The sequence below is a fragment of the Trichechus manatus genome, unplaced genomic scaffold (genome assembly GCF_000243295.1).
Source record: "Trichechus manatus latirostris isolate Lorelei unplaced genomic scaffold, TriManLat1.0 scaffold00025, whole genome shotgun sequence".
Lineage (NCBI taxonomy): Eukaryota > Metazoa > Chordata > Mammalia > Sirenia > Trichechidae > Trichechus > Trichechus manatus.
Window position 1 is genome coordinate 1735266 of NW_004443961.1, and position 26351 is coordinate 1761616.

The following is a 26351-nucleotide window of genomic DNA, read 5'->3' on the forward strand; positions in this document are numbered from 1 at the left end:
GCGTGTTGCTATGGTGCTGAACAGGTTTCAGTGGAGCTTCTAGGCTAAAATGGACGAGAAGAGAGGCCTGATGATCTGCTTCCGGTAATCAGCCAGTGAGAACCCTATGGATCACAACAGTCGGATCCACAGCTGATCATGGAGATGGCTCGGGACCAGGCATGGTTTTATCCCGCTGGCCATGGGGTCGCCATGAGTCAAGGGTGGCTTGATGGCAGCTAACGAAAACAACAGGCAGTGCGCTGGACGCCGGGGAAGGGAGGGTGCAATGGTGAGGGAAAGCATTCCTGCCCTGTCTCACAAGTTCATTAGAGAAAGAGACATTCGTCAAATAGGCACCAAATACATAACTATAAACTCTGATGAACTGATGCTATGAATTAAAACTAGGAGTCAGGTTGGGGACGGGGTTTGCTCTCCTGGCAAATGAATAGCAGATTCCAAAGCAACTAGCACAGTCTTGTGTCTGTCTCTGGTCACCTCCTGATGCCACTCTCACGGGACGGAGTGTGCAGAGCTAGTACTCCCTTATCAGCCATCTCCAGGGTCCCTGGGTGGCACAACGGTTTGCTCTCGACTGCTAACCTAAAAGTTGGAGATTTTAACCTACCCAGCGGTACTGCGGAAGAAAAGGCTCGGTGATCTGCTTCCGTAAAGATTAAACCAAAAAACCAAACCTATTGCCGTCAAGTCGATTCTGACTCATAGCGACCCTACAGGACAGAGTAGAACTGCCCCATAGGGTTTCCCAGGCTGCCATCTTTATGGAAGCAGACTGCCACATCTTTCTCACGTAGGGCGGCTGGCAGGTTTAAACCACTGACCTTTTGGTTAGCAGCCGAGCGCTTAACTGCAGTGCCGCCAGGCCTTCCCTATGGAGCACAGTTGTACTCTGGAACCTGGGGCTGCCATATGTCAGGAGCTGACTCGACAGCAGGAAACAGCAACATCAGCCATATCCCCTTCCCTCGCGTGGTCCTGTGGTCCCGAGTGCTTGAACCCTCCCTGCTCTCAGCAGGTGATGCAGAGGGGCTGTGGCTGTATTTACTTTCTGAGCCATCTTGCTGGGAGAAGTGGGAGAAAGAAGGAAAAAAAGAATTGGGCACCTTCCTGGTCCTTCCTGGCCTTTCCTGTCCCTGCCTGGCCCTTCCTGGCCCTTCCCAGCCCTTCCTGACCCTTCCTGGTCCCGCCTGTCCTGTCCTGGCCCTTCCTGGCCCTTCCTGGTCCTACCTGGCCCTTCCTGGCCCTTCCTGGTCCTGCCTGGCCCTTCCTGGCCCTTCCTGGTCCTGCCTGGCCCTTCCTGGCCCTTCCTGGTCCTTCCTGGCCCTTCCTGGCCCTCCCTGGTCCTGCCTGGCCCTTCCTGGTCCTGCTTGGCCCCTCCTGGTCCTGCCTGGCCCTTCCTGGCCCTCCCTGGCCCTTCCTGGCCCTCCCTGGCCCTTCCTGGCCCTCCCTGGCCTTCCCTGGTCCTCCCTGGTCCTCCCTGGCCCTTCCTGGCCCTTCCTGGTCATGCCTGGTCCTGCCTGGTCCTTCCTGGCACCTGTCTTTTCATGGGGCTTTAAGACATCCTTCAAAGTGGTTTACCAATTCCGGATGCACCTTTATTCAAGGGCAAAGAAAAGCGAAGCTTTCAGAACCTGATTATTTGACATTTTGGATTATCTGTCATTCAGCTTCCCTCCATTAGAATGAATCATGAAGAGCTGCTTCTTCCAGCCTCTCTGTGCTGGAGAAAAACTCGGGTATCCGTGAGCTTAAAAATTCCATGCGATCCCTTTCAGCATTTTCTCACAATATAAAATACTAAGTATCTGCATTTTTTAAATTAACGAAGGTATCAATAAACCCTCATTTTGAGAAAACGGCTTTATCCTCTGAGCTAATAGCATTGAGCTGGTAGCAACACTTGTAGGATGGCTCAGGTACAGAAATTGTAAAAACTATGCTATTTAAGATGAGTATGGTTGACGCTGGAGCCCTGGTGGCACAGTGGTTAAGAGCTCAGGCTGCTAACCAAAAGCTTGGCAGTTCAAATCCAACCAGCCACTCCTTGGAAAGCCTGTGGGGCCGTTCTACTCTGTCCTACAGGATTGCTGTGAGTCAGAATAGACTCAACAGCAGTGGGTTTGTTTGGTTTTTGTCATGGTTAACGTCGTTTAATTGGAAAAGGACTTTTTTACTTCCAGCGTTAAACTACTGTATAGCTTTTGGTTTTGTTTTCAACTCTCTGAGTATAACAGAGAAGACCCTTTTCCTTCTTGTGGAGTTTTTTGTGTTTACTTGTTGTTAGTGAATAATTGGGTGGGTTTCCTTTCACCTGTCATAACCTCCTTCAGTTTTCTCTTTGGAGCATCAGTGCCGTTTCTATGAATGTCTTAGTCATCTAGTGCTGCTATAACAGAAATACCACAAGTGGCTGGCTTTAACAAAGAGAAATTTATTCTCTCACAGTCTAGGAGGCTCAAAGTCCAAATTCAGGGCGCCAGCTCCAGGGGAAGGCCTTCTCTCTCTGCCACTCTGGGAGAAGGTCCTTGTCATCCATCTTCCCTGGTTGAGAAGCTTCTCAGCGCAGGGACCCCGGGTCCAAAGGATGTGCTATTCTCCTGGCTCTTTTTTCTTGGTGGTGTGAGGTCCTCACGTCTCTCTGCTCGATTCTCTCTTTTATATCTCGAAAGATATTGACTTCAGACACAACCTAATCTTGTAGGTTGAGTCCTGCCTCATTAACTTTACTGCCACTAATCCCCCCTCATTAACATCATAAAGGCAGAATTTACAACACGTGGGAAAATCACATCAGGTGACAAAATGGTGGATGGACAGTCACACAATACTGAGCGTCATGGCCTAGCCAAGTTGACACATACTGTGTGGTGGGACACAATTCAGTCCAGAACAAGGAAGTATACGCTTATAAATCATTTTGAAACTGCTTGTTCTCAGACTTGCCTTCCATCACTGCCCTTGAAATGGAATAAAAAGAAGTGCATTATATGTATCTACTCAAGTACTGGGGTCAGTGGTGGTTCACGGGTAGAGTTCTTGCCTTCTATGCAGGAGACCCGGGTTCGGTTCCCAGCCAGTGCACCTCACGTGCAGCCACCACCTGTCATTGGATGCTTGCGTGTTGCTATGATGCTGAACAGGTTTCAGCGGAGCTTCCAGACTAAGATGGACTAGGAAGAAAGGCCTGGCGATCTACTTCTGAAAAATCAGCCATTGAAAACCCTATAGAGCATGGTTCTACTCTGACACACATGGGGTCACCATGAGTCCAAATCCACTCCACAGAACTGGTTTGAAATTAGTAAATTGGATCACCACCCAAATCACATTAGCATGCAGTCCCTTAAATAAGTGCATAATAAAACGTATCACACGCATTAGGCCCTTGTAGGATATTTCATTCAAAGATCTGTTACTTAGTACTTCAGTGTCTTCACCGGTAAGAAGGTCTCCGGAACAGTACCTACTTCGTAGATCAGTTGTGAGGGTTACATGGGAAACATTTGTCTAAAGTGTTTAGAACATTCCCTTGCACATAGTAAGTGCTCAGTAAATATAATTACTCTATCAAGCAATTCTGGGGTATAGATGTGGAACCGTGATCGTTGAAACGTGATTATAAGATTTTTTTGAAAAGAATTTTTATTATACTCTAATTGCACATCCTTTGTGATGTTGGATGCATGCATGGTTGTTCTTTCTAGCTGAGGATCAGCTGGTTATTATTAAGTACAGTGTCTTTTAGGATAATGTCTGATTTTTGGATGATTGAGGCATGAAGGAGAAAAATGGGCATTTAGTATTTTGGGTGGCTTCTCCTTACCACCCCTCCCCCAACTCCTACATAGAGAATTTTCTAGTTCTGGGGCCTCTCACTTGCCATAGTTCCCAGTGATAATAGGTATTTCCTGCAGTGTTTTAGGCTCCAGTCTTTCCTTCAGCTGTGGTCAGGAGCTCATGCCAGAGGCACTCATCTGCTGTTTAAAAGTCCAGTCATTTCAGGGCTTCAGCTTCTGGAGCTGTTGGCCTCAGGCAGAAGAGAAATATTTAATCCCACCTTCCAGATCTTTCAATGGGATGCACAGCAGCAGAACTATGCCCTTGTTATTTATTTGTGGGATTTCTTGCAAACCCCTGGTATTAATAAGAACATACACAGGGAGTATGTGGACGATGCTGTGCCAGCTATCGTTCTCATTATGGCGCTCGTTTTCCTTTCTAACAGTTCTTTTCTCTCCCTCTCTGTCCTGTCAGCCACTCTTATGAATAAGCCTCAGGACTGTGAAGTTTTGAAGCGGGAACCTTCCTAGTATCATGTATTGATCAATATACTCCTTGCCCTTGATTCAATTCCAACTCATAGCGACCCTGTTAAAAAAAACAAAAAACAAAAAAACCCCAAACTCATTGCTGTTGAGTCGATTCTGACACATAGTGACCCTATTAAAAACAAAAAAAGAAAGAAACCCGCTGCCTATAGGGTCACTGAGTGACCCTGTAAACCTTAAAAAAAAATAAAGTTGCTGTCGAGTTAATTCTGACTCATAGCGACCCTATATAACAGAGTAGAAACTGCCCCATAGGGTTTCCAAGGAGTGGCTGGAGTGGCTGGTGGATTTGAACTGCTGACCTTTTGGTTAACAGCTAAACTCTTTTTTTTTTTTTTTTTTTAATAAAGGTAGTTTTCGATGATGGTTTACAGAGCAAAGAAGTTTCTCATTAAACAATTACTACACATACTGTTTTGTGACATTGCTTGCCATCCCCATGATGTGTCAGTACTCTCCCCTTCTCAACCGTGGGTTCCCCACTACCCGCTTTCCTGCCTTCTCCTGCCCCTGGGGTAGTGTGCCCATTTAGTCTCGTTTTGTTTTATGGGCCTGTCTAATCTTTGGCTGAAGGGTGAACCTCAGGAGTGGTCCATTACTGAGCTATAAGGGGTCCGGAAGCCATACTCTCGGGGTTTCTCTAGTCTTTGTCAGACCAGTAAGACTTAGCAGCCAAACTCTTAACCACTGCGCCACCAGGACAGAGTAAAACTGCCCCATGGGGTTTCCAATGCTATAAATATTTATGGAAGCACATCTTTCTCCCCCTTGATCGATATAGTGATAGGAAGATCCTTTTAGGTGTCAAAAGTCAGAAAAACCCCTTTGCATAGTTTTCCGCGAAAAAAGCATCAAAATTGTAACATTGTTGAGACATTTGTTTTAAATTCAGTTGTTCTCAATTCTTTTATCGCCTATGCTTTCCCCAAAATGATACCGTTTATTGACGCTTTCTTCTACATGAAGGTTTTCTTTGCTGAAAGAAAGTTCCTAAGGTAAATCTGCACACTCGTGTGTAGCAACTGCTGTAAGCATAGGTGAACGCAATGCCATATGATTAGATTTATTTGATTAGTTCAGTGTCAAAAAGAAGTGAAGCCAGAAGTTTGGATTAAAGTCCTGCTTAACTGGATTGACAAGTTACTTGAGTTAAAATGTCCCAATTGGTTTTCTCTGCAAGACACAATCAAAGTAACGTACAAAAATCCCTGTTAATTTGATATTCCTGGGCACATTTTATTGCCTGCTCACCTATCTTAATGCTCAGAGGTCCACTTAAGTGACAGGAAAAACAGCCCAAGTGATTTCTGAAAGCTTAGGTTTCCATTGAAGCAGAAAGAGTCTTTCAGATGCCAGCACATTTGAATCTTGTTTCAGCATATTATAACAACTCCTGCTGGCGGATAAAATGCACTCACTTTATAATATAGATTGTAAAATATTTGGCATAAAACTGTTTCTTTACAAAAATGAGGCTTTTTGTAGCATATGTTATAGTAACCTAAATAAAGTGCCTCGTTGAAGTCTTTTCTTGAGTTCAGCTCTCAAGTCAATTTTCGACTCATTGGCGGCCCCATGTGACAGAGCAGAACTGCCCCATAGGGTTTCCTAGGCTGTGATCTTTACGGGAGCAGATCGCCATGTCTTTCTTCCATGGAGTGGCTTGATGGGTTTGAACCTTTCAGTTAGCAGTAGAGTGCTTAACCATTGCGCCACCAGAGCTTCTGCAGGGAAGACAGGTAGCCTTGCAGGTAGCCCTGTTTGTGTACGTAAATGCAGGGTAGGAATTGGCATTGCCCTTGGGGGTTGGGAACCCACGTTGTCTTTGGTTAATGAGTAATTTGGTTCGCGTCCCTTTACGTGACTGGGGTAATTCCGCTCCTCCCTGCACACTTGAGCGTAATCGTTTCCAAACTTTTTTTCAGATAGGAAGCCAATACAAGAGTGCCTTCAGTCCCACTGTAATTAGTGGATGAGCTGTAATTTGTTTGCTTTTTTAATCAGTGAAGTAAGCTCAGGCATCGGCTGGTAATACTGATAACGTGTGTTTGTAATTACGTGACTCAGATAACGATGGGAAACTTCTCCAGGTGCCGAGAGGCTGGGCGGAGTTACCGCAAATGGAGGCACCAGCCATAATCCGCTTGGACTCCATTTCAACCCAAAAAAAAAAAAAGGAAGGTTATTTGTTGTTGTTGTTGCTGTTTGGTTTTTTAAAGATAAATCACCAGTTTGATGTAAGGAAAGCACACCAACCAGAGGTCCTCATAAACTGGAGGAATCCAAAGCATGATGGGAGAACTTGACGTCCGTCCCCGCAACAGAGTACAGTGCCACCTGGCTGCCACCTCCTGTAATAACATGGCAGGACTGGGTGTAAGTAAAGGAGCACACGAAAGCTGGACAATGAATAAGGAATACCGATGAAGAATTGATGCCTTTGAATTATGGTTTTGGCGAAGAATATTGAATACACCATGGACTGCCAGAAGAACGAACAAGTCTCTCTTGGAAAAAATACAGCCAGAATGCTCCTTAGAAGCGAGGATGTTGAGACTTCATCTCATGTACTTTGGACGTGTTATCAGGAGGGACCAGTCCCTGGAGAAGAACATCATGCTTGGTAAAGTGGAGGGTCAGAGAAAAAGAGGAAGGCCCTTGATGAGATGGATTGACACAGTGGCTGCAACAGTGGGCTCAAGCATCACAAGAATCGTGAGGATGGTGCAGGACTGGGCAGTATTTTGTTCTGTTGTACGTAGGGTCACTATGAGTTGGAACCAACTCGATGGCACCTAATGACAACGAACAACAAAGGAGCCCTGGTGGCGCAGTGGTTAAGTGTTCCATCTGCTAACTGAAAGGTTGGTGGTTCAAACCCACCAGCAGCTCCACAGGAGAAAAGACCTGGTGATCTGCTCCCATAAAGATTACAGCCTTGGAAACCCTATGGGGGAAGTTCTACCCTGTCCTATAGGGTCGCTATGAATTGGAATTGACTCAAGGGCACCTAAAAACAACAACAAGGGGGGCCTGGTGGCACAAGAGTCAAGCGCTAGGCTATTAACCAAAAGTTTGGCAGTTCAAACCCAACCAGTGGCTTTGCTGGAGAAAGACCTGGCAGTCTGCTCCTGTAAAGATTACAGCCTATAGAACCCTATGGGGCAGTTCTGTTCTGACCCATGCGGTTGCTATGAGTTGGAATCAACTTGACAGCACCTAACAGCAATAACAGGGCCTATCTGGAGTCTCTATGTGGCGTGTTGCAAGCGTTTGACATGCTCAGCTGCTAACTGAACAGTTGGAGGTTCGAGTCCCCACAGAAGCACCTCAGAAGAAAGGCGTAGCAATCTACTTCCAAAAAATCAGCCATTGAAAACCCTACGGAGCACAGTTCTCTGATACACAGGGGGTCACCATGAGGCAGAGTTGACTCTTCGGCAGCTGCTTTGTTGCTGTTTTGTTTTCAAGGGCATGTGAGAGAAGTCTCGCAGAGCGCCTTTACAATGAGAAATTGTGTTGTGTGTGTGCTTTACTATTTGATTGGCACCTAATTACAATAATCATAATAATGCACTGAGTGCATACTAAGTGGAAGGCATTGTTCTTCATGCTTTTATTCACTCACTCACCAAATATTTATTTAGTGCCTCATGGGTACCAGTGTTTCCTTCTGTTGCACGTAGGGTTGCTGTGAGTTGGAACCGACTCGAGGGCACCTGACAAGTGCTAGACACCTTTGCAGGTATGGGGACAAAACAGACAGAAGTCCGTAACCTGTTATCTTATGAAGCAGTCTTCAGACAATACCATAGCCAGTCTTAATATAGGCATTAAAGAATAGTCTCGTTGATTCTTTTACTTGGTGGCGATTCATGCTGGAAACATACGTTGCATTATACATAAAGCTGGATTGTTGTTCTTAGTTGCCGTCAAGTCGATTCCGACTCGTGGCGACTCCACGTGTGCAGAGGAGACCTGCTCCATAGGGTTTTCAAGGCTGTGACCTTTACAGCAGCAGGTCACCAGGCTTTTCTTACGGGACGCCTCTGGGTAGGTTTGAACCACCAGCCTTTGGGCAAGCAGTCGAGCACTTAACCAGTGGCACCACGCAGGGACTCCTTAATGCTGGATCGTGCGTATTGAAGCAATGGTCCAGTCCCAGAGCAGCCCCCTGAGTAGGCTCTGTTATTGTCTCTGTTTTACCGAAGAGGGACACAAGGCACAAGGAGCTTTGCTAAGTTCACACAGCTGAGGTCTCTTGCACTCACTGTTGCTGGGATTCAAACTCAGGTTGTCTAATTCCAGAACCTGCTTTCTTTAATATTGCATTGCCTCTTGAATTTGATATCTGATGGAATTTTTAAAATGAGTTTAAGGGATTTTAAGTGATGAAAGGGCATGATTATGGAGCAGCTCTTAGCCCTCCGGCTCATCTATGGTGTATTCATATGAGCGCATCCTTTAGAATAGTTTTGATTCTATTAACTTAGGGGGCTTCAAGCTTTTCAATGTACTGTCCATTGAAATGGTGATCCAGTTCTATTTGCTAGATATTTGAAACTGGCTGTGCCTCATTTGATTTCCTTTGTTGGCTAAATTGGTAGCTTATTTCCGATTTGCACGGAGAGAATGGTGGGATTAATTGACTTTCTCCCAGTAATTACATCAGTGGCCTGAGTAGAGTGCTTGAGAATTCCAAAAATGGAGCCTTCAGTGGCCGGTAGCAGGGGATGGTTTCCTTTCTGAGCTGAGGGGCCCTGCCGTTGTTCTCTGGGTCCCTGGCCCAGACATCGGGCCTAGTGCTTTTGGACGCTAATCATTCCTTTCGGGCTTGTAAATATTTTCAGTTTGGGGTGGCATAAACAAAATAAAGAAATACATTATCGGGAAATCATAACAAAGGGAGGATTTCATTTTCTACTGTTTCGTAAAAGCTGTATTTTTCTGCTTTGTGCCTTGGCACACATACGTACAAACCAGTTTTTTTTTTTTTTTTTTTTTTTTTTTTTTGGTAAGAACATCATATTCCATTTTAAAAGAAGTTCAAAATATTTCAAACATTTATGGAACTAGTTTTCTTCAAAATGGATAAAAGACTGGATTTTCAACATGAAACATTTTCTGTAGAAGCATTTTTGCCAAGAGACCGTTATTTTCAAGGAAGGCAAAAAAATTATTACTACTGGGAAAGCCAGCACAACTTGTCCAAGGCAAGGTCATGGAAGCTCCATAGACACATCCAAACTCCCTGAGGGACTGAATTGCTGGGCAGAGGGCTGTGGCGACCATGGTCTCAGGGAACATCTAGCTCAATTGGCATAACACAGTTTATAAAGAAAATGTTCTACATTCTATCTTGGTGAGTAGTGTCTGGGGTCTTAAAAGCTGGTGAGCAGCCATCTAAGATACTCCACTGGTCTCATCCCTTCGGGAGCAAGGGAGAATGAAGAGAACAGGATACAAGGAAAAGATTAGTCCAAAGGACTAACGGACCACAGCTACCAAGGCCTCCACCAGACTGAGTCCAGTACAGCTAGATGGTGCCCAGCTACCACCACTGACTGCTCTGACCAGGATCACAACAGAGGGTTCTGGACAGAGCTGGAGAAGGATGTAGAACAGAATTCTAACTCACAAAAAAAAAAGACCAGATTTCCTGGCCTAAAGGAGACTGGAGAAACCCCGAGAGTATGGCCCCCAGACACCCTTTTAGCTCAGTGGTGAAGTCACTTCCAAGGTTCACCGTTCAGCCTGGGAGTGGACAGCCCCATAAAACCAAATGGGACTAATGAGGCACAGCAGTCCAGGGACAAGGGCCAGAAGGCAGAAGGGGACAGAAAAGCTGGTGATAGGGAACCCAAGGTTGAGAAGGGAGCGTGTTGACATGTCGTGGGGTTGTTAACCATTGTCATAAGAGAATATGTGTACAATAAAAAAAAAAATGTATTATAGAAGCAGTGTCTTTAGTAAGCAAAGTTGAGTTAATATTGGTTCTGTATCACTGTATATATATATCTATTTCTAATTAACTAAAGGACCCAGGGGAAGAAAGCTTGTTTTCTTAAATGTCTTAATAAAGGTAAATGACTATTTTTTTTTTTTTCATTGTAATACACAGAAGCAGTGTTGGCCTGCCAGTGATACCTTAAAAATAAGGATTCTGTAAAGGTGGTGTTAAAGATTTCACTTGTCAAAGAGGGTATTATAAATTTAAGAAATTTTAGACTATTTTATGTATATTATAGCTGAGACTCTCAATCCAAAACCCGTTGCCATTGAGTCAATTCCGACTCATAGTGGCCCTATAGGACAGAGTAGAACTGCCCCATGAGGTTTCCAAGGAGTGGCTGGTGGATTCAAACTGCCAACCTTTTGGTTAGCAGCCCAGCTCTTACCCACTGTACTACCAGAGCTCTGAGGCTCTCTTAGGAATATATCTGAGACTCTCTCAGGTTATGTACTAAGTGTTACATAATGCTATTGTTGTTGGGTGCCTTCGTTTTAATTCACAGTGACCCAGTGTGATTGTAGAACTGCCCCATGGGATTTTCTTGGCTGTAATCTTTACGGAAGCAGATTACCAGGCCTTTCTCCCACAGGGCCGCTGTGTGGGATTCAACCACCAACCTTTCAGTTAGCAGCCGAGTGCTTTAACCACTGTGCCACCAGGGCTTCTTTTCCTAACTTTTCGAATGGGCTGTCTTTGAGGCACACAGAGGTTAATGGGCTAAGATATTTAAGAAATGGTAGGTGGCAGAATTTTTCATGAGATCACAGTATCTGCACCAAGTTTCCCCATATACCCACTGTGGAGACACTGCATTATGAGCCAAATTAGGTAGAATGAAAACGTCCAGAAAACTCACAGAATGGTGCATTATTTTGTGTTCGTATGACCCAGGAGAAGCACGTGGCTTATTCTTGAGGGGAATTTTTAGATTGATGTTCTTTTGCGTTCATCAAATGAAGTCCTAATACATGCTGCAACACAGATGAACTTTGAAGACATACCACGAGGGAAATAAGTCAGTGACTAAAAGGCAATGTGATATGATCCCACTTACATGAAGTATCTAGAATAGGCAAGTGTATAGAGACGGAATGGTTGGTGGTTCGAACCCGGCCAGTGACTCCATGGGAGAAAGACTTGATGATCTGCTCCCATAAAGACGACAGCCTAGAAAACCCTCTGGGGCGGTTCTGCTCTGTCACATGGAGTCGCTGTGAGTCGAAGTAGACTTGCCGGCACCCAACAGCAACGACAGCGTAGAGAACAAAGTTAATTAGTGGTTACAGGGGCAGGCGAGAAAAGGGGGACTCATTGCTTAGGGGACGCTGAGCTTCTGTTAAGGTCATGGAAGAACTTGGGAATGGATAATGGTGATGGTTGAACAGCATTGTTAATGTCATCGGACTGTACATGTGAAGAATGTTGAAATAGCAAATGTTTGGGTACATTCATATTTACTGTAATTAAAGCAAAACAAAACCTGATTAGGGAATAGGAAGATTGTGCTATTATGCCAGGACTTGTCTTCCTAGTGCCAAGCCTGAGAAGAACATTCCAGATTCTGACCACCTTCTTGATGCCGCCATGTCTTAAGATTTTTGGGCCCTTGAAGTCACAGTCCGCAAGTCTCCAGTCTGCTGGCCTTGGACCACCCATTCAAAAACCTGTTGCCATTCCGACTCATAGCGACCCTATAGGACAGAGTACAACTGCCCCATAGAGTTTCCAGGGAGCCCCTGGTGGATTCAAACTGCCGACCTTTTGATTAGCAGCCGTAGCTCTTAACCAGTACACCATCAGGGTTTCCCTTTGGACCACAGCTGGCTTGAAATGATTCTGCAAGTCGTTAATGAAGTATACACTTTGCTTCATAGTGAAGAGAAGTAAAAATAAAAGGCACTCTTGCTTAAGTTTTGTTAGATGCTGATGAGTAGTAGTGAAATACCATTGCATACCAAAGAATTACCATGAAGTCCTTCCTGTACCCACCTTCTTGGTTGGCACATAACATTTGTCATTGTTGTTTTGCAGAAGGCTGAAGAGAATGCAGAAGGAGGGGAGTCTGCCCTGGGGCCAGATGGAGAGGTAAGGAATTTTGCAACCATTTCTACTATTTTTTGCTGAATGAAGTCCTTGCTGTATCTTTCAGTTCCGTTCTCTGTGTATAGTAATTTTCTTGTTACTCAGCCATCCATTTTTAAGTAAAGCAGTAGTACATTAGCATGATAGAAAACTAGAACGGTATAAAAGGGATACAGTGAAAAGTAATGGATTGCAGTGAAAAGTTGATTGCAGACTGACAATCAACTGATTTAAGTTTCTCGTATACCATTCTAGAATTTTCTGTGCACGTAAACCCACGGCCATCAAGTCAGTTCCAACTCATTGTGACCCTGTAGGACAGAGTAGAACTGCCCGTAGGGTTTCTAAGGCTGTGAATCTTTACGCAAGCCGACTGCCACAGCTTTCTCTCGTGAGCAGCTGGTGGGTTTGAACTGCCGACCTTTCGATTAGCAGCTGGAGCGCTTTTAACCACTGTGCCACCAGGGCTTCTTGTGCACACATAGGCATATATTTATGAATACACAGAATGTGTAAGAATCTTATGCGATTCTTTAATTACGTCTGCCCAGTAAGCAATACAGAAGCATAAACTATGACCCAGCTTGCCTCGTTCATTACTAATTTGAAATTATAAAAATGTCTAACCCAAACAGTTCACCTATTCGGTTAACTTATTTTTCTGACATCTTCTGTAGGTTTACGGTATCATTCCTACCTGTGGACTTAGCAGCATATCCTTAAATTTTATTTCCTAGTATTTACAATAGTCTCCTGAAGCGTGAGAATGCAATTATTTATTTATTGGATTTTTTTTCATAAGAGACTCAAGGTTCTATGCCTTTGTGCAATTAGGAGGCATGGCCAGAGCAGGTGGGAAGGGAGTTTGTTCAAATCACCTTGCCCTGCTCTCACATATGCTGATAAACCTTTCCGGAGAGTGGGGTGCTAGGAAGTTGCCCCTTCCCGTTCTAGAATCACTGTGCCTGCGAGGTGTATTGTGAATGTGAACAGCCTGGATCTAGTTAAAAATAATAATAGAAGGTGGAAGCCACTATTCTCTGCAGAAACCTGTGGAACAATGAACATTGCTTAACCACTATAATCCATCACAAGGAAAGGAAGGACTTGGATAAAGGTCTAAAGTGTAAGAAACTCTCAGTGGGCTGGAATGGGGGAAGAATATCATATACGAGGGTACTTAGAAACAATTCTAATTTGCAAAATCCCAGCCTTAGGTACGCCCACCTCCCACCAGTCTGTAATTAACAAGCTCACATGGAGAGATTTAACATGTTAAGGTAGAAGTGCTCTTCTTTTATTCTCTCTTGGAAAAATTAGCTACTGATCTGGGACCTGTGAACATACACCTTTTTTAGTTTGTTTCTTTTTACTCTTAACACATGCACGTTCTGTTTGCAGTAGTTTGCCGAGTGGCCATCCTGCCCCGTTTGTTTTGAAATGATGCTCTTATTACACTCGGTTGTGCTCATTCCGTGCTTTTGGGCAAAGTTCTAATTCCAGCTACAGTGGTTTCCAGTTTCCTCTGAGGCATAACGTAAGCAATAAAACATGCTATATGATAATAGTTACAGATAGTGGAATATAATTTTTCCAGAAGAGGTCATGCTGAATGGAAGACTCCCTTCGTTATCTCGTGAGCATGCAGATGACCTTTTACAGTAATGAGGAGGGAGCCCCATCTTGGCACGGAAAGTTAACGGTACTCGCAACCATTGCTTGAGCGCGCACAAAGGAAGAAAGGACAGTGTGGAGGATACTTTTTCTTTCTTTAAGGGTTATTTTTGTGGATAATAGCTAACACATTGCCTCTTACGATAACGGGAGTCACCATGGGTCAGAATCGACTTGATGGCAAAGGGTTTGAATTCTTTATTACTTTTTTTTGGTAGGGGCAACAAAACACTACTCTATGGCGTTTGCTGTAAGAAATAGAAACTAACCCACAGTGTGCTGTTGCGTTTTTCTTAACCTTCATTAAGAATAATTTAGGAAATATTCTTTGGAGTGAATTGCTTAAACATCTGATTTTATTACTTTTCAGGAGATAGATAACTTGAGCTACTTACAAATTAAGCCTTTCCAAACAGAGGACTCGCCTGGGGGTCTGCTCCTAGACAGCCATCACCCTGTGATCAGTAACACTTACTTGCATAGGATTAGTCCTTTCTAGACCTTTTAAAACAATTCCTTCTCTGTAGTAGGTTAAACACAGCCTCTGCAATTTCATTTACTCTCTTAATTTCCTGAGCAAGCCCATTTTTCATACAGTCTAGTAATGAACTTCAGTTCAGTCATAGTCATTCGTCAGGTTTCAAATTAGCAGAACTTTTTTTCTTTATCGGAGCCCTGGTGGTGCAGTAGTTAAGCGTTTGGCTGCTAAACCAAAAGGTTGGCAGTTGGAAATCACCAGGTGCTCCTTGGCAACCCTGTGGGGCAGTTCTGCATTGTCCTGTAGGGTCGCTGTGAGTGGAACCGACTCGACAGCAACGGGTTGGTTGGTTTGTTTCTTTATCTCACTTACAAGTGCCAGCGGGCGGGTTAGCTGCCTGCTGGTTCGGTTTGGGATGGCACCCCTGAGTGGTGCAGATGGTTAACACGCTTGGCTGTTAACCAAAAGGCTGGAAGTTGACGTCCACCCGGAGGCACATTGAAAGAAAGTCCTGGCAATCTGCTTCCCCCAAATCAGCCATCAAAAACCTGAGGGAGCACAGTTCTCCTATGACACACACGTGGGGTAGCCATGAGTTAGAACCGAGTTGAAGGCAACTGGTTTTGGTTTTGGATAAAAGACGTCGGCTCTGCGGGAGCCAAACCAACCCCCAGTGAGATGATAAGAGATCACAATACCTTCTCCTTTTCCTGGTCTCTCTGAAATCATGACTTTGCAGTTGTCATTATCGGTTTTCCTGTGGGAAAATGTACTGGTCAGGGGTTCTTATTTGTAAAGGAGAAAAATCATCGCTCCCTGATTTAAGTTAAGAACAACAACCAAAAATAAATAAATAAATAAACAAACCCATTGCCGTCGAGTCAATTCTGACTCATAGCGATCTTATAGGACAAAGTAGACCTGCCCCAGAGGTTTCCAAGGAGCAGCTGGTAGATTTGAACTGCTGATCTTTTGGTTAGCAGCTGAGCTCTTAACCACTGGGCCACCAGGGCCCCTAAGTTAAGAAGGGGATGTATTAATAGGATATAGGGCTGTTATTGGTCTCCAGGAGGACGGGAGAACCTGACTCGAGGCTCTACCCAGTATTATATTGTACAACTGGTCCAAAGAGGACATTGCTGCTAGTGGGAGGAGGCAGTCTATTGGCACGGCCAGTACCACCCTACTGGCCTTGCTGCACCTCGTGTGCCCTTGCACCAGTGTTCCTATTGCTCCCACTTCCTTGAACTTCCAGCTCCTAACTCAGAGCCTTGGAGAGTGCATCCTCATGGTGGTGCTGTGGTCTGGTGCTGCCTGTACCACAGCACCACCAACCGTGGTATTTTCAGTTTCTATATAGGAGCCCTGGTGGCGCAGTGGTTAAGTGCTCAGCTGCTCACCAAAAGGTCGGCAGTTCAAATCCATCAGCCACTCCTTGGAAACCCTGTGGGGCAGTTCTACTCCGTTCTACAGGGTCATTATGAGTTGGAATCGACTCAATGGCAACGGTTTTTTTTCTTTTTTTTTAAAATACAGTGAGATCCCCTGGGTGGTGCCCACGATTTGCCCTCAACTGCTAACTTAAGGTGAGCGGTTCACACCCACCCAGCGTCACCACAGAAGAAAGCCCTGGCAATCTGCTTCCGTAAAGATTGTTGTTGTTGTTGGGTTCCGTCTGTCAATGACAACTCATGAAGACCCCATGTGACAGAGTAGAAGTGCCCCATAGGGTTTTGCTGGTTGTCATCTTTATGGAAGCAGATCCCCAGGTTTTTCTCCCTTGGAGTCGCTGGGTAGGTTCGAACACCAGCCTTTGAATTAACAGCTTACCTGTTGTATCACAAGGGCTCCTTCCGTAAAGATGAGAGCCAGGGAAACCCGGTGGAGTGCCACTCTACTCTGCAGCACATGGGGGCGCCACTAGTCAGAGTGGACTCGATGGCAGCAGGTTTATTTTATGTAGTGAGAAGTGGTTTCCCATTTCCCAGAAAGACTTATTAGGTGGTGAAATCTTCAAACCCCGAAAGAGGCCTCAAGATGCTGGGCAGCCCAAAGGCAGAGGGGCGTCCAGCCCAGAACTGGGAGAATGTCTCGGCGTCCTGTAATGGTGTGTCTTGTTCCCCCTTCCCAGCCCATAGATGACAGCAGCCAGATGAGCGACCTGCCGGTCAAGGTGACCCACACGGAAACCGGAAAGGTCCTCTTTGGACCAGAAGCTCCCAAAGCAAGTCAGCTGGACGCCTGGTTGGAAATGAACCCTGGGTAAAGCAGAAACAGTGGTGTTCTTGGGCTTTTTGTGACATCCTGAAACTAAAGCAACATGGCCTTTTCTGAAGTGGTTGGAATTGATATCCATCTTTGTCGTTTGTGCATGGAACACGCCAGCCATGCCGTGCGTGCGTATCATTGTTCTGCAATTTAAAAACTAAGTCCCCTTCTCCCCGCTCCTTTTCTTGTAGCTACGAAGTTGCCCCTCGGTCTGACAGTGAGGAGAGTGATTCCGACTACGAGGAAGAGGTATGTAGGTGTCTCTGTTTCTGATCTATTGGTTTGGAAGTTCACGGGGAAGAAACTTCTCCCTGAGCTCAGGTCCAGCACTTGTGTCTTCCCTCCCCGCCTCCCCCCCAACGTTGGCCGCCGGGTGACGAGTGGAGCTAAGGATTGTCAAACACTTTCCTGACGCAGGCTCAGTGCTACAGAGACCTCTTGGAGGCTCCTGGCCAGTGGGGAAACTCGGTGAATTCCAGATTTGTTTGCACACAAGAAAAGGGAATGAGGCATTGGTGGTTCAGTGGTAGAATTTTTGCCTTCCATGCAAGAGACCTGGGTTCATTTCCCGGTCAGTGCACCTCGTGTCCAGCCACTACCCATCTGTCTGTGGAGGCTTGTATGCCGTTAGGATGCTGAACAGGTTTCAGCAGAGCTTCCAGAGTAAGACAGCTAGGAAGAAAGACCTGGTGATCTACTTTTGAGAATCAACCAATGAAACCCCAGTGGATCACAACCAGTTATGGGGATGGTGGAGGACAAGGCGTCATTTCTTCCCATTGTGCCTGGGGTCAACAACAACAACAATACTTGGGACCAAGGGTTCTAGGTGATCCCAAGCAGGTTCCTTTCATTGATTCTGATTCAGTGATTTAAACAGCAGTGAAATTAATTAATTTTTTAGGCACACATTCAGTTTCCTCCCTCTCTTAATTGTATTTGCTTACTTCACTTGTGAAGTTCAAATACAATTTCATCATCTATTTTCAGAAAATGCCAATCATAGCAGTTCCCTTGTTCAAACGTCATTTTTTCCCAATCTTTGTTCCTTCCCCAGGATGAGGAAGAAGAGTCCAGTAGGCAAGAAATGGAAGAGAAAATACTTCTGGATCCAAACAGTGAAGAAGTGTCCGAGAAGGACGCTAAGCAGATCATTGAGTGTGTATCTTGCTGAGTTTTCTTCCTTGGAAATGGGTTTCGTGATGACTACGCGAAGTTTCCCTCTGTGGGTGTCAGGATCATGTTCCTCCTGGTCGTTTGAGGTCAGGCAGACCTGCGTTCAAATCCTGGTTCCCCAGCTTTTCAGTTATGTGACCCTGGGCAGATTAGTTAACCTCTCAGAGCCTCAGTGTCGCCATATGCATAAAATGGGGATGGTAGTAATACCCACCTTGCTTAGTTTGGGGAGGATTAGAATTCTCGCCTTCCATGCAGGAAACCTGGGTTTGATTCCCGGCCAATGCATCTCATGCTCAGCCACCACCCATCTGTCAGTAGAGCCGTGTGTTACTATGATGCTGAATAGGTTTCAGCATTACTTCCAGCCTAAAACAGACTAGGAAGAAAGGCCTGGTGAACTACTTCTGAAAATGAGCCATTGAAAACCCTGTGGCTCACAGAGGTCTAATCCACAACTGGTCATAGGGATGGCCCAGGAGCAGGTAGGGTTTTGTTCCATTAAGCACAGGATTGCCACGATTCAGGGCCAACTCAGCACCGGCTAACAACGTAGATAATGCTTGTTAACTTTAAGGCATGTGCTGTGGTTGTTAGTTGCTGTTGAGTCGATTTGGACTCACGGAGACCCCGTGTGTGCAGAGTTTTCACCTTATGGAAGCAGATCCGCCAGGCCTTTCTTCTGAGGCACCTGTGGGTGGGTTTGAACCACCAACCTTTCAACTAGTAGTTGCAGCCCTTAACCATTGGCGCCACCCAGGGACTCCCAATAGAGGTGATAAGTAAGCTACACTTACCGCAGCTAACTTAGGCCGTCAGTGCCTCTTTGGAATGACATTAAGTAACACACACATCCAATTCAGCGTGTGATTCCCCCCCTCCTCCTCAGGACGGCCAAGCAGGACGTGGACGACGAGTACAGCATGCAGTACAGTGCGCGGGGCTCCCAGTCCTACTACACTGTGGCTCACGCCATCTCCGAGCGGGTGGAGAAGCAGTCGGCCCTCCTCATCAACGGGACCCTGAAGCATTACCAGGTAATGCCGTGGCTCATGTCTCCTTGGCAAGGAGTAACCTTTTGATCCCAGCATGTTACACACATGTTGATTGCTCTAGAAGATGTGAGGATGGAGGAAAATTTTAGGTCACATGACTTGGTGCCTGCGATTCTTTTGGAGCACTTCCATGTTACTTATTTTCCAGGGGCGTATCAGTTTTCTCGTTTATGGTTTGGGGATGAGCTTTGTTTTAAGGAAATAATTGGCTTAACATTTGGAACAGTTTTATTATGCATCTCTTCAAAATGGAAAACCCAGCCACGTTCTTTTCAAGGAAGGAACATCTGAACCTCATCTTGAAGTCAGCGAAATATTTCTTTAAAACGTCGGTGGTGGCTATAGGTTTAGCCCTGACTCCACCACCACGGAGGAGCCATGTAGTACATCTATGCTTTTTTTTTTTTTAAGGCACAATAAAGTTGGGAGCATCTGTGCTTTGATAAAAATTTGTTTGTAAGCATAACAGGTGTTTCATATGACTTCTATGTTTCCTGGGGCGATCCCATGCACAGGGGAACTAAACACTGCCTGGTCCTGTACCATCCCTATGATCAGTTGCAGATCAGACTCTTGTGATCCACAGGGTTTACCCTGGCTGATTTTCGGAAATAGATTGCCAGGCCTTTCCTCCTAATCTGTCTTAGTCTAGAAGCTCAGCTGAAAGCTGTTTAACATTACAGCAACATGCAAGCCTCTCCTGACAGACGGCTGGTGGCTGCGCATGAGGTGCATTGGCTGGGAGTTCAACCTGGGTCTCCCACATGGAAGATGAGAATCCTTGGGGGCGGGGACACCTCCCATATGGAAGGCAAGAATTCTTGGGGGCGGGGACAGAAGGGGTGGTTAATTATTTTGTATTTTCACTCAGCCTCTCTTGTACTTAGCATGGGGAATACAAAGCTCCATGTCTGGTGCAGTGATGTTGTACCTTAAAACTGCACTGACCGTGTTTTCCAGACAGCTCTGGCATGCCGCCCTCAGGGGGCACCCACATTGCAAAGTGCCCACATGCTGCTGGGAGCTTTCTGTTCCCCAGAACTGGGAGGGCACAGGCCCAGCAGAATGCCCCCTCGCTCCTTGGTCACCCTCCTTCCTCCCTGAGGGGACCCTACCCCCAGGTTGGCCTCTTCCTCACCAGGAGGGCTGTTCCTGACAATCCAGTCTTCTCACCCTGCGAGGCGCCGGGTTTGTCGTTTGTCTTCCCATCGGCTTTTTGTTCTTGGAGTGGTTGGAGTCGGCGGTGGCTTGGGTTTTCTTCGTGTATAATAATTCTCGAATGCCGTATACTGTGAAATGCTAAGCCGGGAAGAGCGGCAAAGCTGCTTAAAATCCCCCCAGTCTGCTGCCACCGTCACTTCTAAATCTGATTAACACCCAGCTCCTGCCAAGCAGCAGGCATGATTACAAGCTCAGATTATAAATTCTGTCTGTGTTGGTGCTTCCCCACCTGCTTCCCGACTGCGGGGAACCCAACCTACAGGGCGACAGAGTTGAGAAGTCGCAGCCACACTTGAGTTGTATTAGTATTAATTACCTGTGCAGATCTTGGGTAATTGAAGCAATTACTCTTCATTTCAGCTCCAGGGCCTGGAATGGATGGTTTCGCTGTATAATAACAATCTGAATGGAATCTTAGCGGATGAAATGGGGCTGGGGAAGACCATCCAGACCATTGCACTCATTACATATTTGATGGAGCACAAAAGACTCAATGGCCCCTACCTCATCATTGTGCCCCTCTCGTAAGTACAGGGTTTGTTCCACGGTGACCCTCCTGCGTGGTGGAGATCACCCTCTTAGGAGCTTGTCCTTGTTTTTTACTTGAGGCTGAACACCAGCATGGAGCGGGGTGGCCAGGTGCGTGTGAAATCAGGCTTCATGCCTCTGCCTCCTTGATTGGCTAGTAAGCCCGGGACACAGTGGTTTTATCAGCCATCAGCATTGCCACCTACACAGCTCGCCCACAGCACAGTGGGTGGCGTTCATCATCACTTATTAAGTGGCCCAGGAGAGGGAAAGATTTTTTTTTTTATCGTGTCTTTGATTTTTCCTTGTTCCACTTCCAAAAGGCTTTCTATTTATATTTCTAGAGAATATATGGGAATATGTGTTCTTATATAAAGGAGCCCTGGTGGTGCAGTGGTTAAGCGCTCGGCTGCCAACCGAAAGGTCGGCAGTTCAAACCCACCAGCAACTCCTCGGGAGAAAGATGTGGCAGTCTGCTTCCGTAAAGATTATAGCCTAGAAAACTACGGGGCAGTTAGTTCTACTCTGTCCTAGAGGGTCTCTATGAGTCGGCATCGACTCAATGGCAATGGGTTTATTCTCTTACTATTATAGATTGTTGTCGTGTGCCGTCAAGTCGATTCCAATTCATAGTAACCCCATTTGACAGAGTAGAACTGCCCTGTAGGGTTTCCTAGGCTGAAATCTTCAAGGGAGCAGATCATCAAGTCTTTTCTCCTGTGGAGCCGCTGGTGGGTTCGAACCACCAACCTTTGGGTCAGCAGTCCAGTGCTCAACCTTGAGTGAAGGAGTAGCTGCTCCCAGCCTTGGAGTTTAGTGTATCTACCTGTGGGATGAGGTTGCCCCTTTCTTCACTGAAGTCTCCTTACAGATCTTGGCGCTAAGTCAAACTTAGACCTTGAGTGAAAAATAAGGGTTCTGTTTATGTATGTCCCTCAAATTTTGTCTAAATGAAGACCATTTGCAGGACTTTTTATCTCCATTATCTGAATCCATAGTAATTAGACAGACGTCTTTGCATTTTATCTGTATTTTGAAATCTGCATTTTGTACTTTACCTGTATTTTGCATATTCTAACTTGTATGTCCCTGTGACCCTTTATGGGATTTTTAAAAAAGTCATCCACGTTTTCTTCCCCTGGATCGTTTCAACAGATTTATTTAATATTGCCATGTGGTTTTGTAATTTCTTTTTCCTGACTCAGTTTTTCTCTGAACTTACATGGCTGTAAAGACTCACGAAATCAGTCTGGCAATGGCGGATTCTCAATGCCATATTGAAATTTCGTTTTTTTGTCCTCTGTTTATGTATTCTGTAATTTTTTTCTTATGAGATTTTTTTTCTATGATCCACAAACAAACCTTTGTCGTGCTTTGTGGCAGCTTCTTGCTAACTTATCTCTGATTACCACACCTTTAAAATCAGTACTCAGTGGCGATATTTTATGTTCTCCTAGCCCTTACAAGGTGAGACCTGAAAAATGAGTAAGAGTACCTTTTTGACCAGTGATATTTGTATGTGTGTTTATTTCTGTGTGTTCTTTTGTCTTTGTTCTGTAGGACTCTATCTAACTGGACATATGAATTTGACAAGTGGGCGCCTTCTGTGGTGAAAATTTCCTACAAGGTCTGGAACTCTGTGTTTGTGTGTGATTGTGGGAAAAGCACAAAGTTGATCCCGTTTCCTTCATCCCCCAAGCACACCTGTCAACGGTGTCTGGTTGTAGAGTTTTGCCATGTTCATCATGTCCTAAACAGTGAGAGTTAATCATCCTGGGAAGATTACTGTAATAAACCATAATTACTTTCAGATAGTGAAATGCAGGAGAAATTGTTAATTATCATATTATGAAGTTTCTGATGAGAGTAATTCAGATGACAAATACTACACGTTCTGAGCGCCACTGGCTGCGGACGGTGCCTGCCTGCGAGGCCAGGCAGTGGTCACCAAGGCGGCCGGCCTGCCTGCTGTCCTCCCAGCAGCCAGTAGGGTCTCCACTCCCAACGTCACCGTCATCGGCATTTCCTCCCCTCCCCCTCCCTTCCCTCGCCTGCCTCTGGGAAGCCTCCCTGGAAGGGTCTGGAGAGTGTCAACACGTGTGCGATTTCAGCAAGCACTGCCCCCAGAGAGGATGAATCTGTGTGTGATAATTCATATGTATGTGATAACAGGCATGTGTGTGATAACATGTGTGATAATGCTTACATGTGCCGTCCTCCATCACATGCTTCCGCCCCGTGAAGCTGGCAACAGTGAGAAACAGCGCTCTCTGACTTCCACTGGACAATGTGTATTTTCTTCTCTCCATCTAGGGCACCCCTGCCATGCGCCGCTCCCTAGTCCCCCAGCTACGAAGTGGCAAATTCAACGTCCTTTTGACAACTTATGAGTACATTATAAAAGACAAGCACATTCTTGCCAAGGTATGTGGTTTTTTTTGTGTTTTTTTGTTTTTATTGTACTTCAGGTGAAGGCTTACAGAACAAATAGTTTCTCATGAGACAGTAGTACACACATTGTTTTATGACATCGGTTAACAACCCCACAACATGTCCACCCTCTCCCTTCTCGACCTTTTTTTTTTTTTTGGTGAAAATATACATAGCCAAAGATACACCATTTCAAAAATTCTCTACATGCACAGTTCAGTGACATCGACTACGCTCTTCCAATTGTGCTGCTATTCTCACTTTAGATGAAGGCTTACAGAACAAAATAGTTTCTCATTAAACAGTTAGTACACATGTTGCCCTATGACAATGGTTAACAACCTCACAACACATCAACACTATCCTTGCTCAACCTTGGGTTCCCTGTCACCAGCTTCCTTGTCTCCTTCTGCCTTCTGGCCCTTGTCCCTGGACTGCTGTGCCTCGTTAGTCCCATTTGGTTTTATGGGGCTGTCCACTCCCCGGCTGAACGGTGAACCTTGAAAGTGACTTCACCACTGAGCTAAAAGGGTGTCTGGGGGCCATACTCTCGGGGTTTTTCCAGTCTCCGTTAGGCCAGTAAATCTGGTCTTTTTTTTTTGTGAGTTAGAATTTTGTTCGACATCCTTCTCCAGCTCTGTCCAGAACCCTCTGTTGTGATCCCGTTCAGAGCAGTCAGTGGTGGTAGCTGGGCACCATCTAGCTGTACTGGACTCAGTCTGGTGGAGGCCTTGGTAGCTGTGGTCTATTAGTCCTTCGGACTAATCTTTTCCTTGTATCCTGTTCTCTTCATTCTCCCTTTCTCCCGAAGGGATGAGACCAGTGGAGTATCTTAGATGGCTGCTCACAGGCTTTTAAGACCCCAGACACTACTCACCAAGACTGAATGTAGAACGTTGTGTTTATAAACTGTGTTATGCCAATTGTGCTAGATGTTCCCTGAGACCATGGTGCCAACAGCCCTCTGCCCAGCAATTCAGTCCCTCAGGGAGTTTGGATGTGTCTATGGAGCTTCCATGACCTTGCCTTGGACAAGTTGTGCTGGCTTTCCCAGTAGTAATAATTTTTTTGCCTTCCTTGAAAATAATGGTCTCTTGGCAAAAATGCTTCTACAGAAAACGTTTCATGTTGAAAATCCAGTCTTTTATCCATTTTGAAGAAAACTAGTTCCATAAATGTTTGAAATTTTTTGAACTTCTTTTAAAATGGAATATGATGTTCTTACAAAAAAAAAAAAAAAAAAAAACTGGTTTGTACGTATGTGTGCCAAGGCACAAAGCAGAAAAATACAGCTTTTACGAAACAGTAGAAAATGAAATGCTCCCTTTGTTCTAATTTCCCGATAATGTATTTCTTTATTTTGTTTATGCCACCCCAAACTGAAAATATTTACAAGCCCGAAAGGAATGATTAGCGTCCAAAAGCACTAGGCCCGATGTCTGGGCCAGGGACCCAGAGAACAACGGCAGGGCCCCTCAGCTCAGAAAGGAAACCATCCCCTGCTACCGGCCACTGAAGGCTCCATTTTTGGAATTCTCAAGCACTCTACTCAGGCCACTGATGTAATTACTGGGAGAAAGTCAATTAATCCCACCATTCTTTCCATGCAAATAGGAAATAAGCTACCAATTTAGCCAACAAAGGAAATCGAATCAGGCACAGCCAGTTTCAAATATCTAGCAAAATAGAACTGGATCACCATTTCAATGGACAATACGTTGAAAAGCTTGAAGCCCCCTAAGTTAATAGAATCAAAACTATTCTAAAGGATGCACTCATATGAATACACTATAGATGAGACTTTTAAAAAATTCTTTTCTCTCTAATGATGGGACATCACACTGAAGTGTAAGGCAGTCCCCAGATTACACTCACTAGTGTCATTTGAAGGAGCCTTGGTGGCCAGTGGTTAAGTGCTCGACTGCTAACCGGAAGGTTGGCAGTTTGAACCTACCAGGTGCTATGCAGGAGAAAGACGTGGCAGTCTGTTTCCATAAGGATTACAGCCTTGGAAACCCTCTGGGGCAGTTCTGCTCTGTCCCATAAGGTCCCTATGAGTCTGAATCGACTTGACGGCAATGGGTTGGGTTAGTGAATTTGATTAGATGGCTTCTGTCTCTCTCCCTCCAGCCCTCTTGCTTTCTCTGTCTCTCTTTCAGAGAATCAGATATATTTTGGTCATTGGACTCCCTGGGTGGCTCGGATTGCTAAGTGCTCACCTACTAGTCGACAGGTTGGCAGTTCTAACCCATCCAGAGGTGCCTTGGAAGACAGGCCTGGCGATCTGCTTCTGAAAGGTCACAGCCTTGAAAACCCTCTGGAGCAGTTCTACTCTGCACACATGGGGTCGCCATGAGTCGGAATCGACTCCATGGCAACCAGCACCAGCAACAACAGCAGCTTTTTGTGGGTGTGCTTCATCCTGGGACTCCTACCTGTCTTTCATGGATAACGGGTTTTGTTGTTGTTAGCTGTCGTTGCGTGTATGCTGACTCATGGGACCCCATGTGTTAGAGAATAGAACTGCCCTGTAGGGTTTTCTTGGTTATAATCTTAACGGAAGCAGATGGCCAGGCCTTTCTTCTGCAGTACAACTGGGTGGTTTCGAACCACCAACCTTTAGGTTAATAGTCATGCATAAACCATTTGCATCACCCCCCCAAAAAAACAAAAAACCAAAACCCATTGCCATCAAGTTAATTCCGACTCATGGCAACCCTATAGAACTGCTCCATAGGGTTTTTGAGGCTGTCATCTTTATGGAGGAGCCCTCATGGTGCAGTGGTTAAATGCTATGGCTGCGTAACCAAAAGATCAGCGGTTCGAATCCACCAGCTCCTCCTTGGAAACCCTATAGGGCAGTTCTACTCTGTCCCATAGGGTCTTTGTGAGTCGGGATCGACTCGACGTAGCAGGTTTGGTTTCTTGGGTTTAATCTTTATGGAAGCAGACTTCCACATCTTTCTTCCACAGAGCACCTGGTGGGTTTGAACGGCGTACCTTTTGGTTAGCAGCCGAGCTGTTAACGTCTCCGCCGCCATTATTATATGCTCGCTAGTATATTTATATTATAGTCCCCAGCATAATGTGATCAT

At 45.4% G+C, this 26351-nt stretch overlaps 1 protein-coding gene across 4 annotated transcripts in view; it reads left to right on the forward strand.

Annotated features, from left to right (window-relative positions):
• LOC101354166 (probable global transcription activator SNF2L2) overlaps nt 1–26351 on the forward strand; it is a 166224-nt gene that overhangs the window by 21059 nt on the left and 118814 nt on the right. For all 4 annotated transcript variants that reach the window (XM_023728581.1, XM_023728580.1, XM_023728578.1 and 1 more), the window contains 8 exons: nt 12376–12429; nt 16710–16840; nt 17038–17095; nt 17904–18004; nt 18912–19059; nt 20659–20822; nt 22387–22453; nt 23140–23250. In XM_023728581.1, the coding sequence (XP_023584349.1) occupies nt 12376–12429; nt 16710–16840; nt 17038–17095; nt 17904–18004; nt 18912–19059; nt 20659–20822; nt 22387–22453; nt 23140–23250 (834 nt within the window). The remainder of the gene's footprint in view (nt 1–12375; nt 12430–16709; nt 16841–17037; nt 17096–17903; nt 18005–18911; nt 19060–20658; nt 20823–22386; nt 22454–23139; nt 23251–26351) is intronic.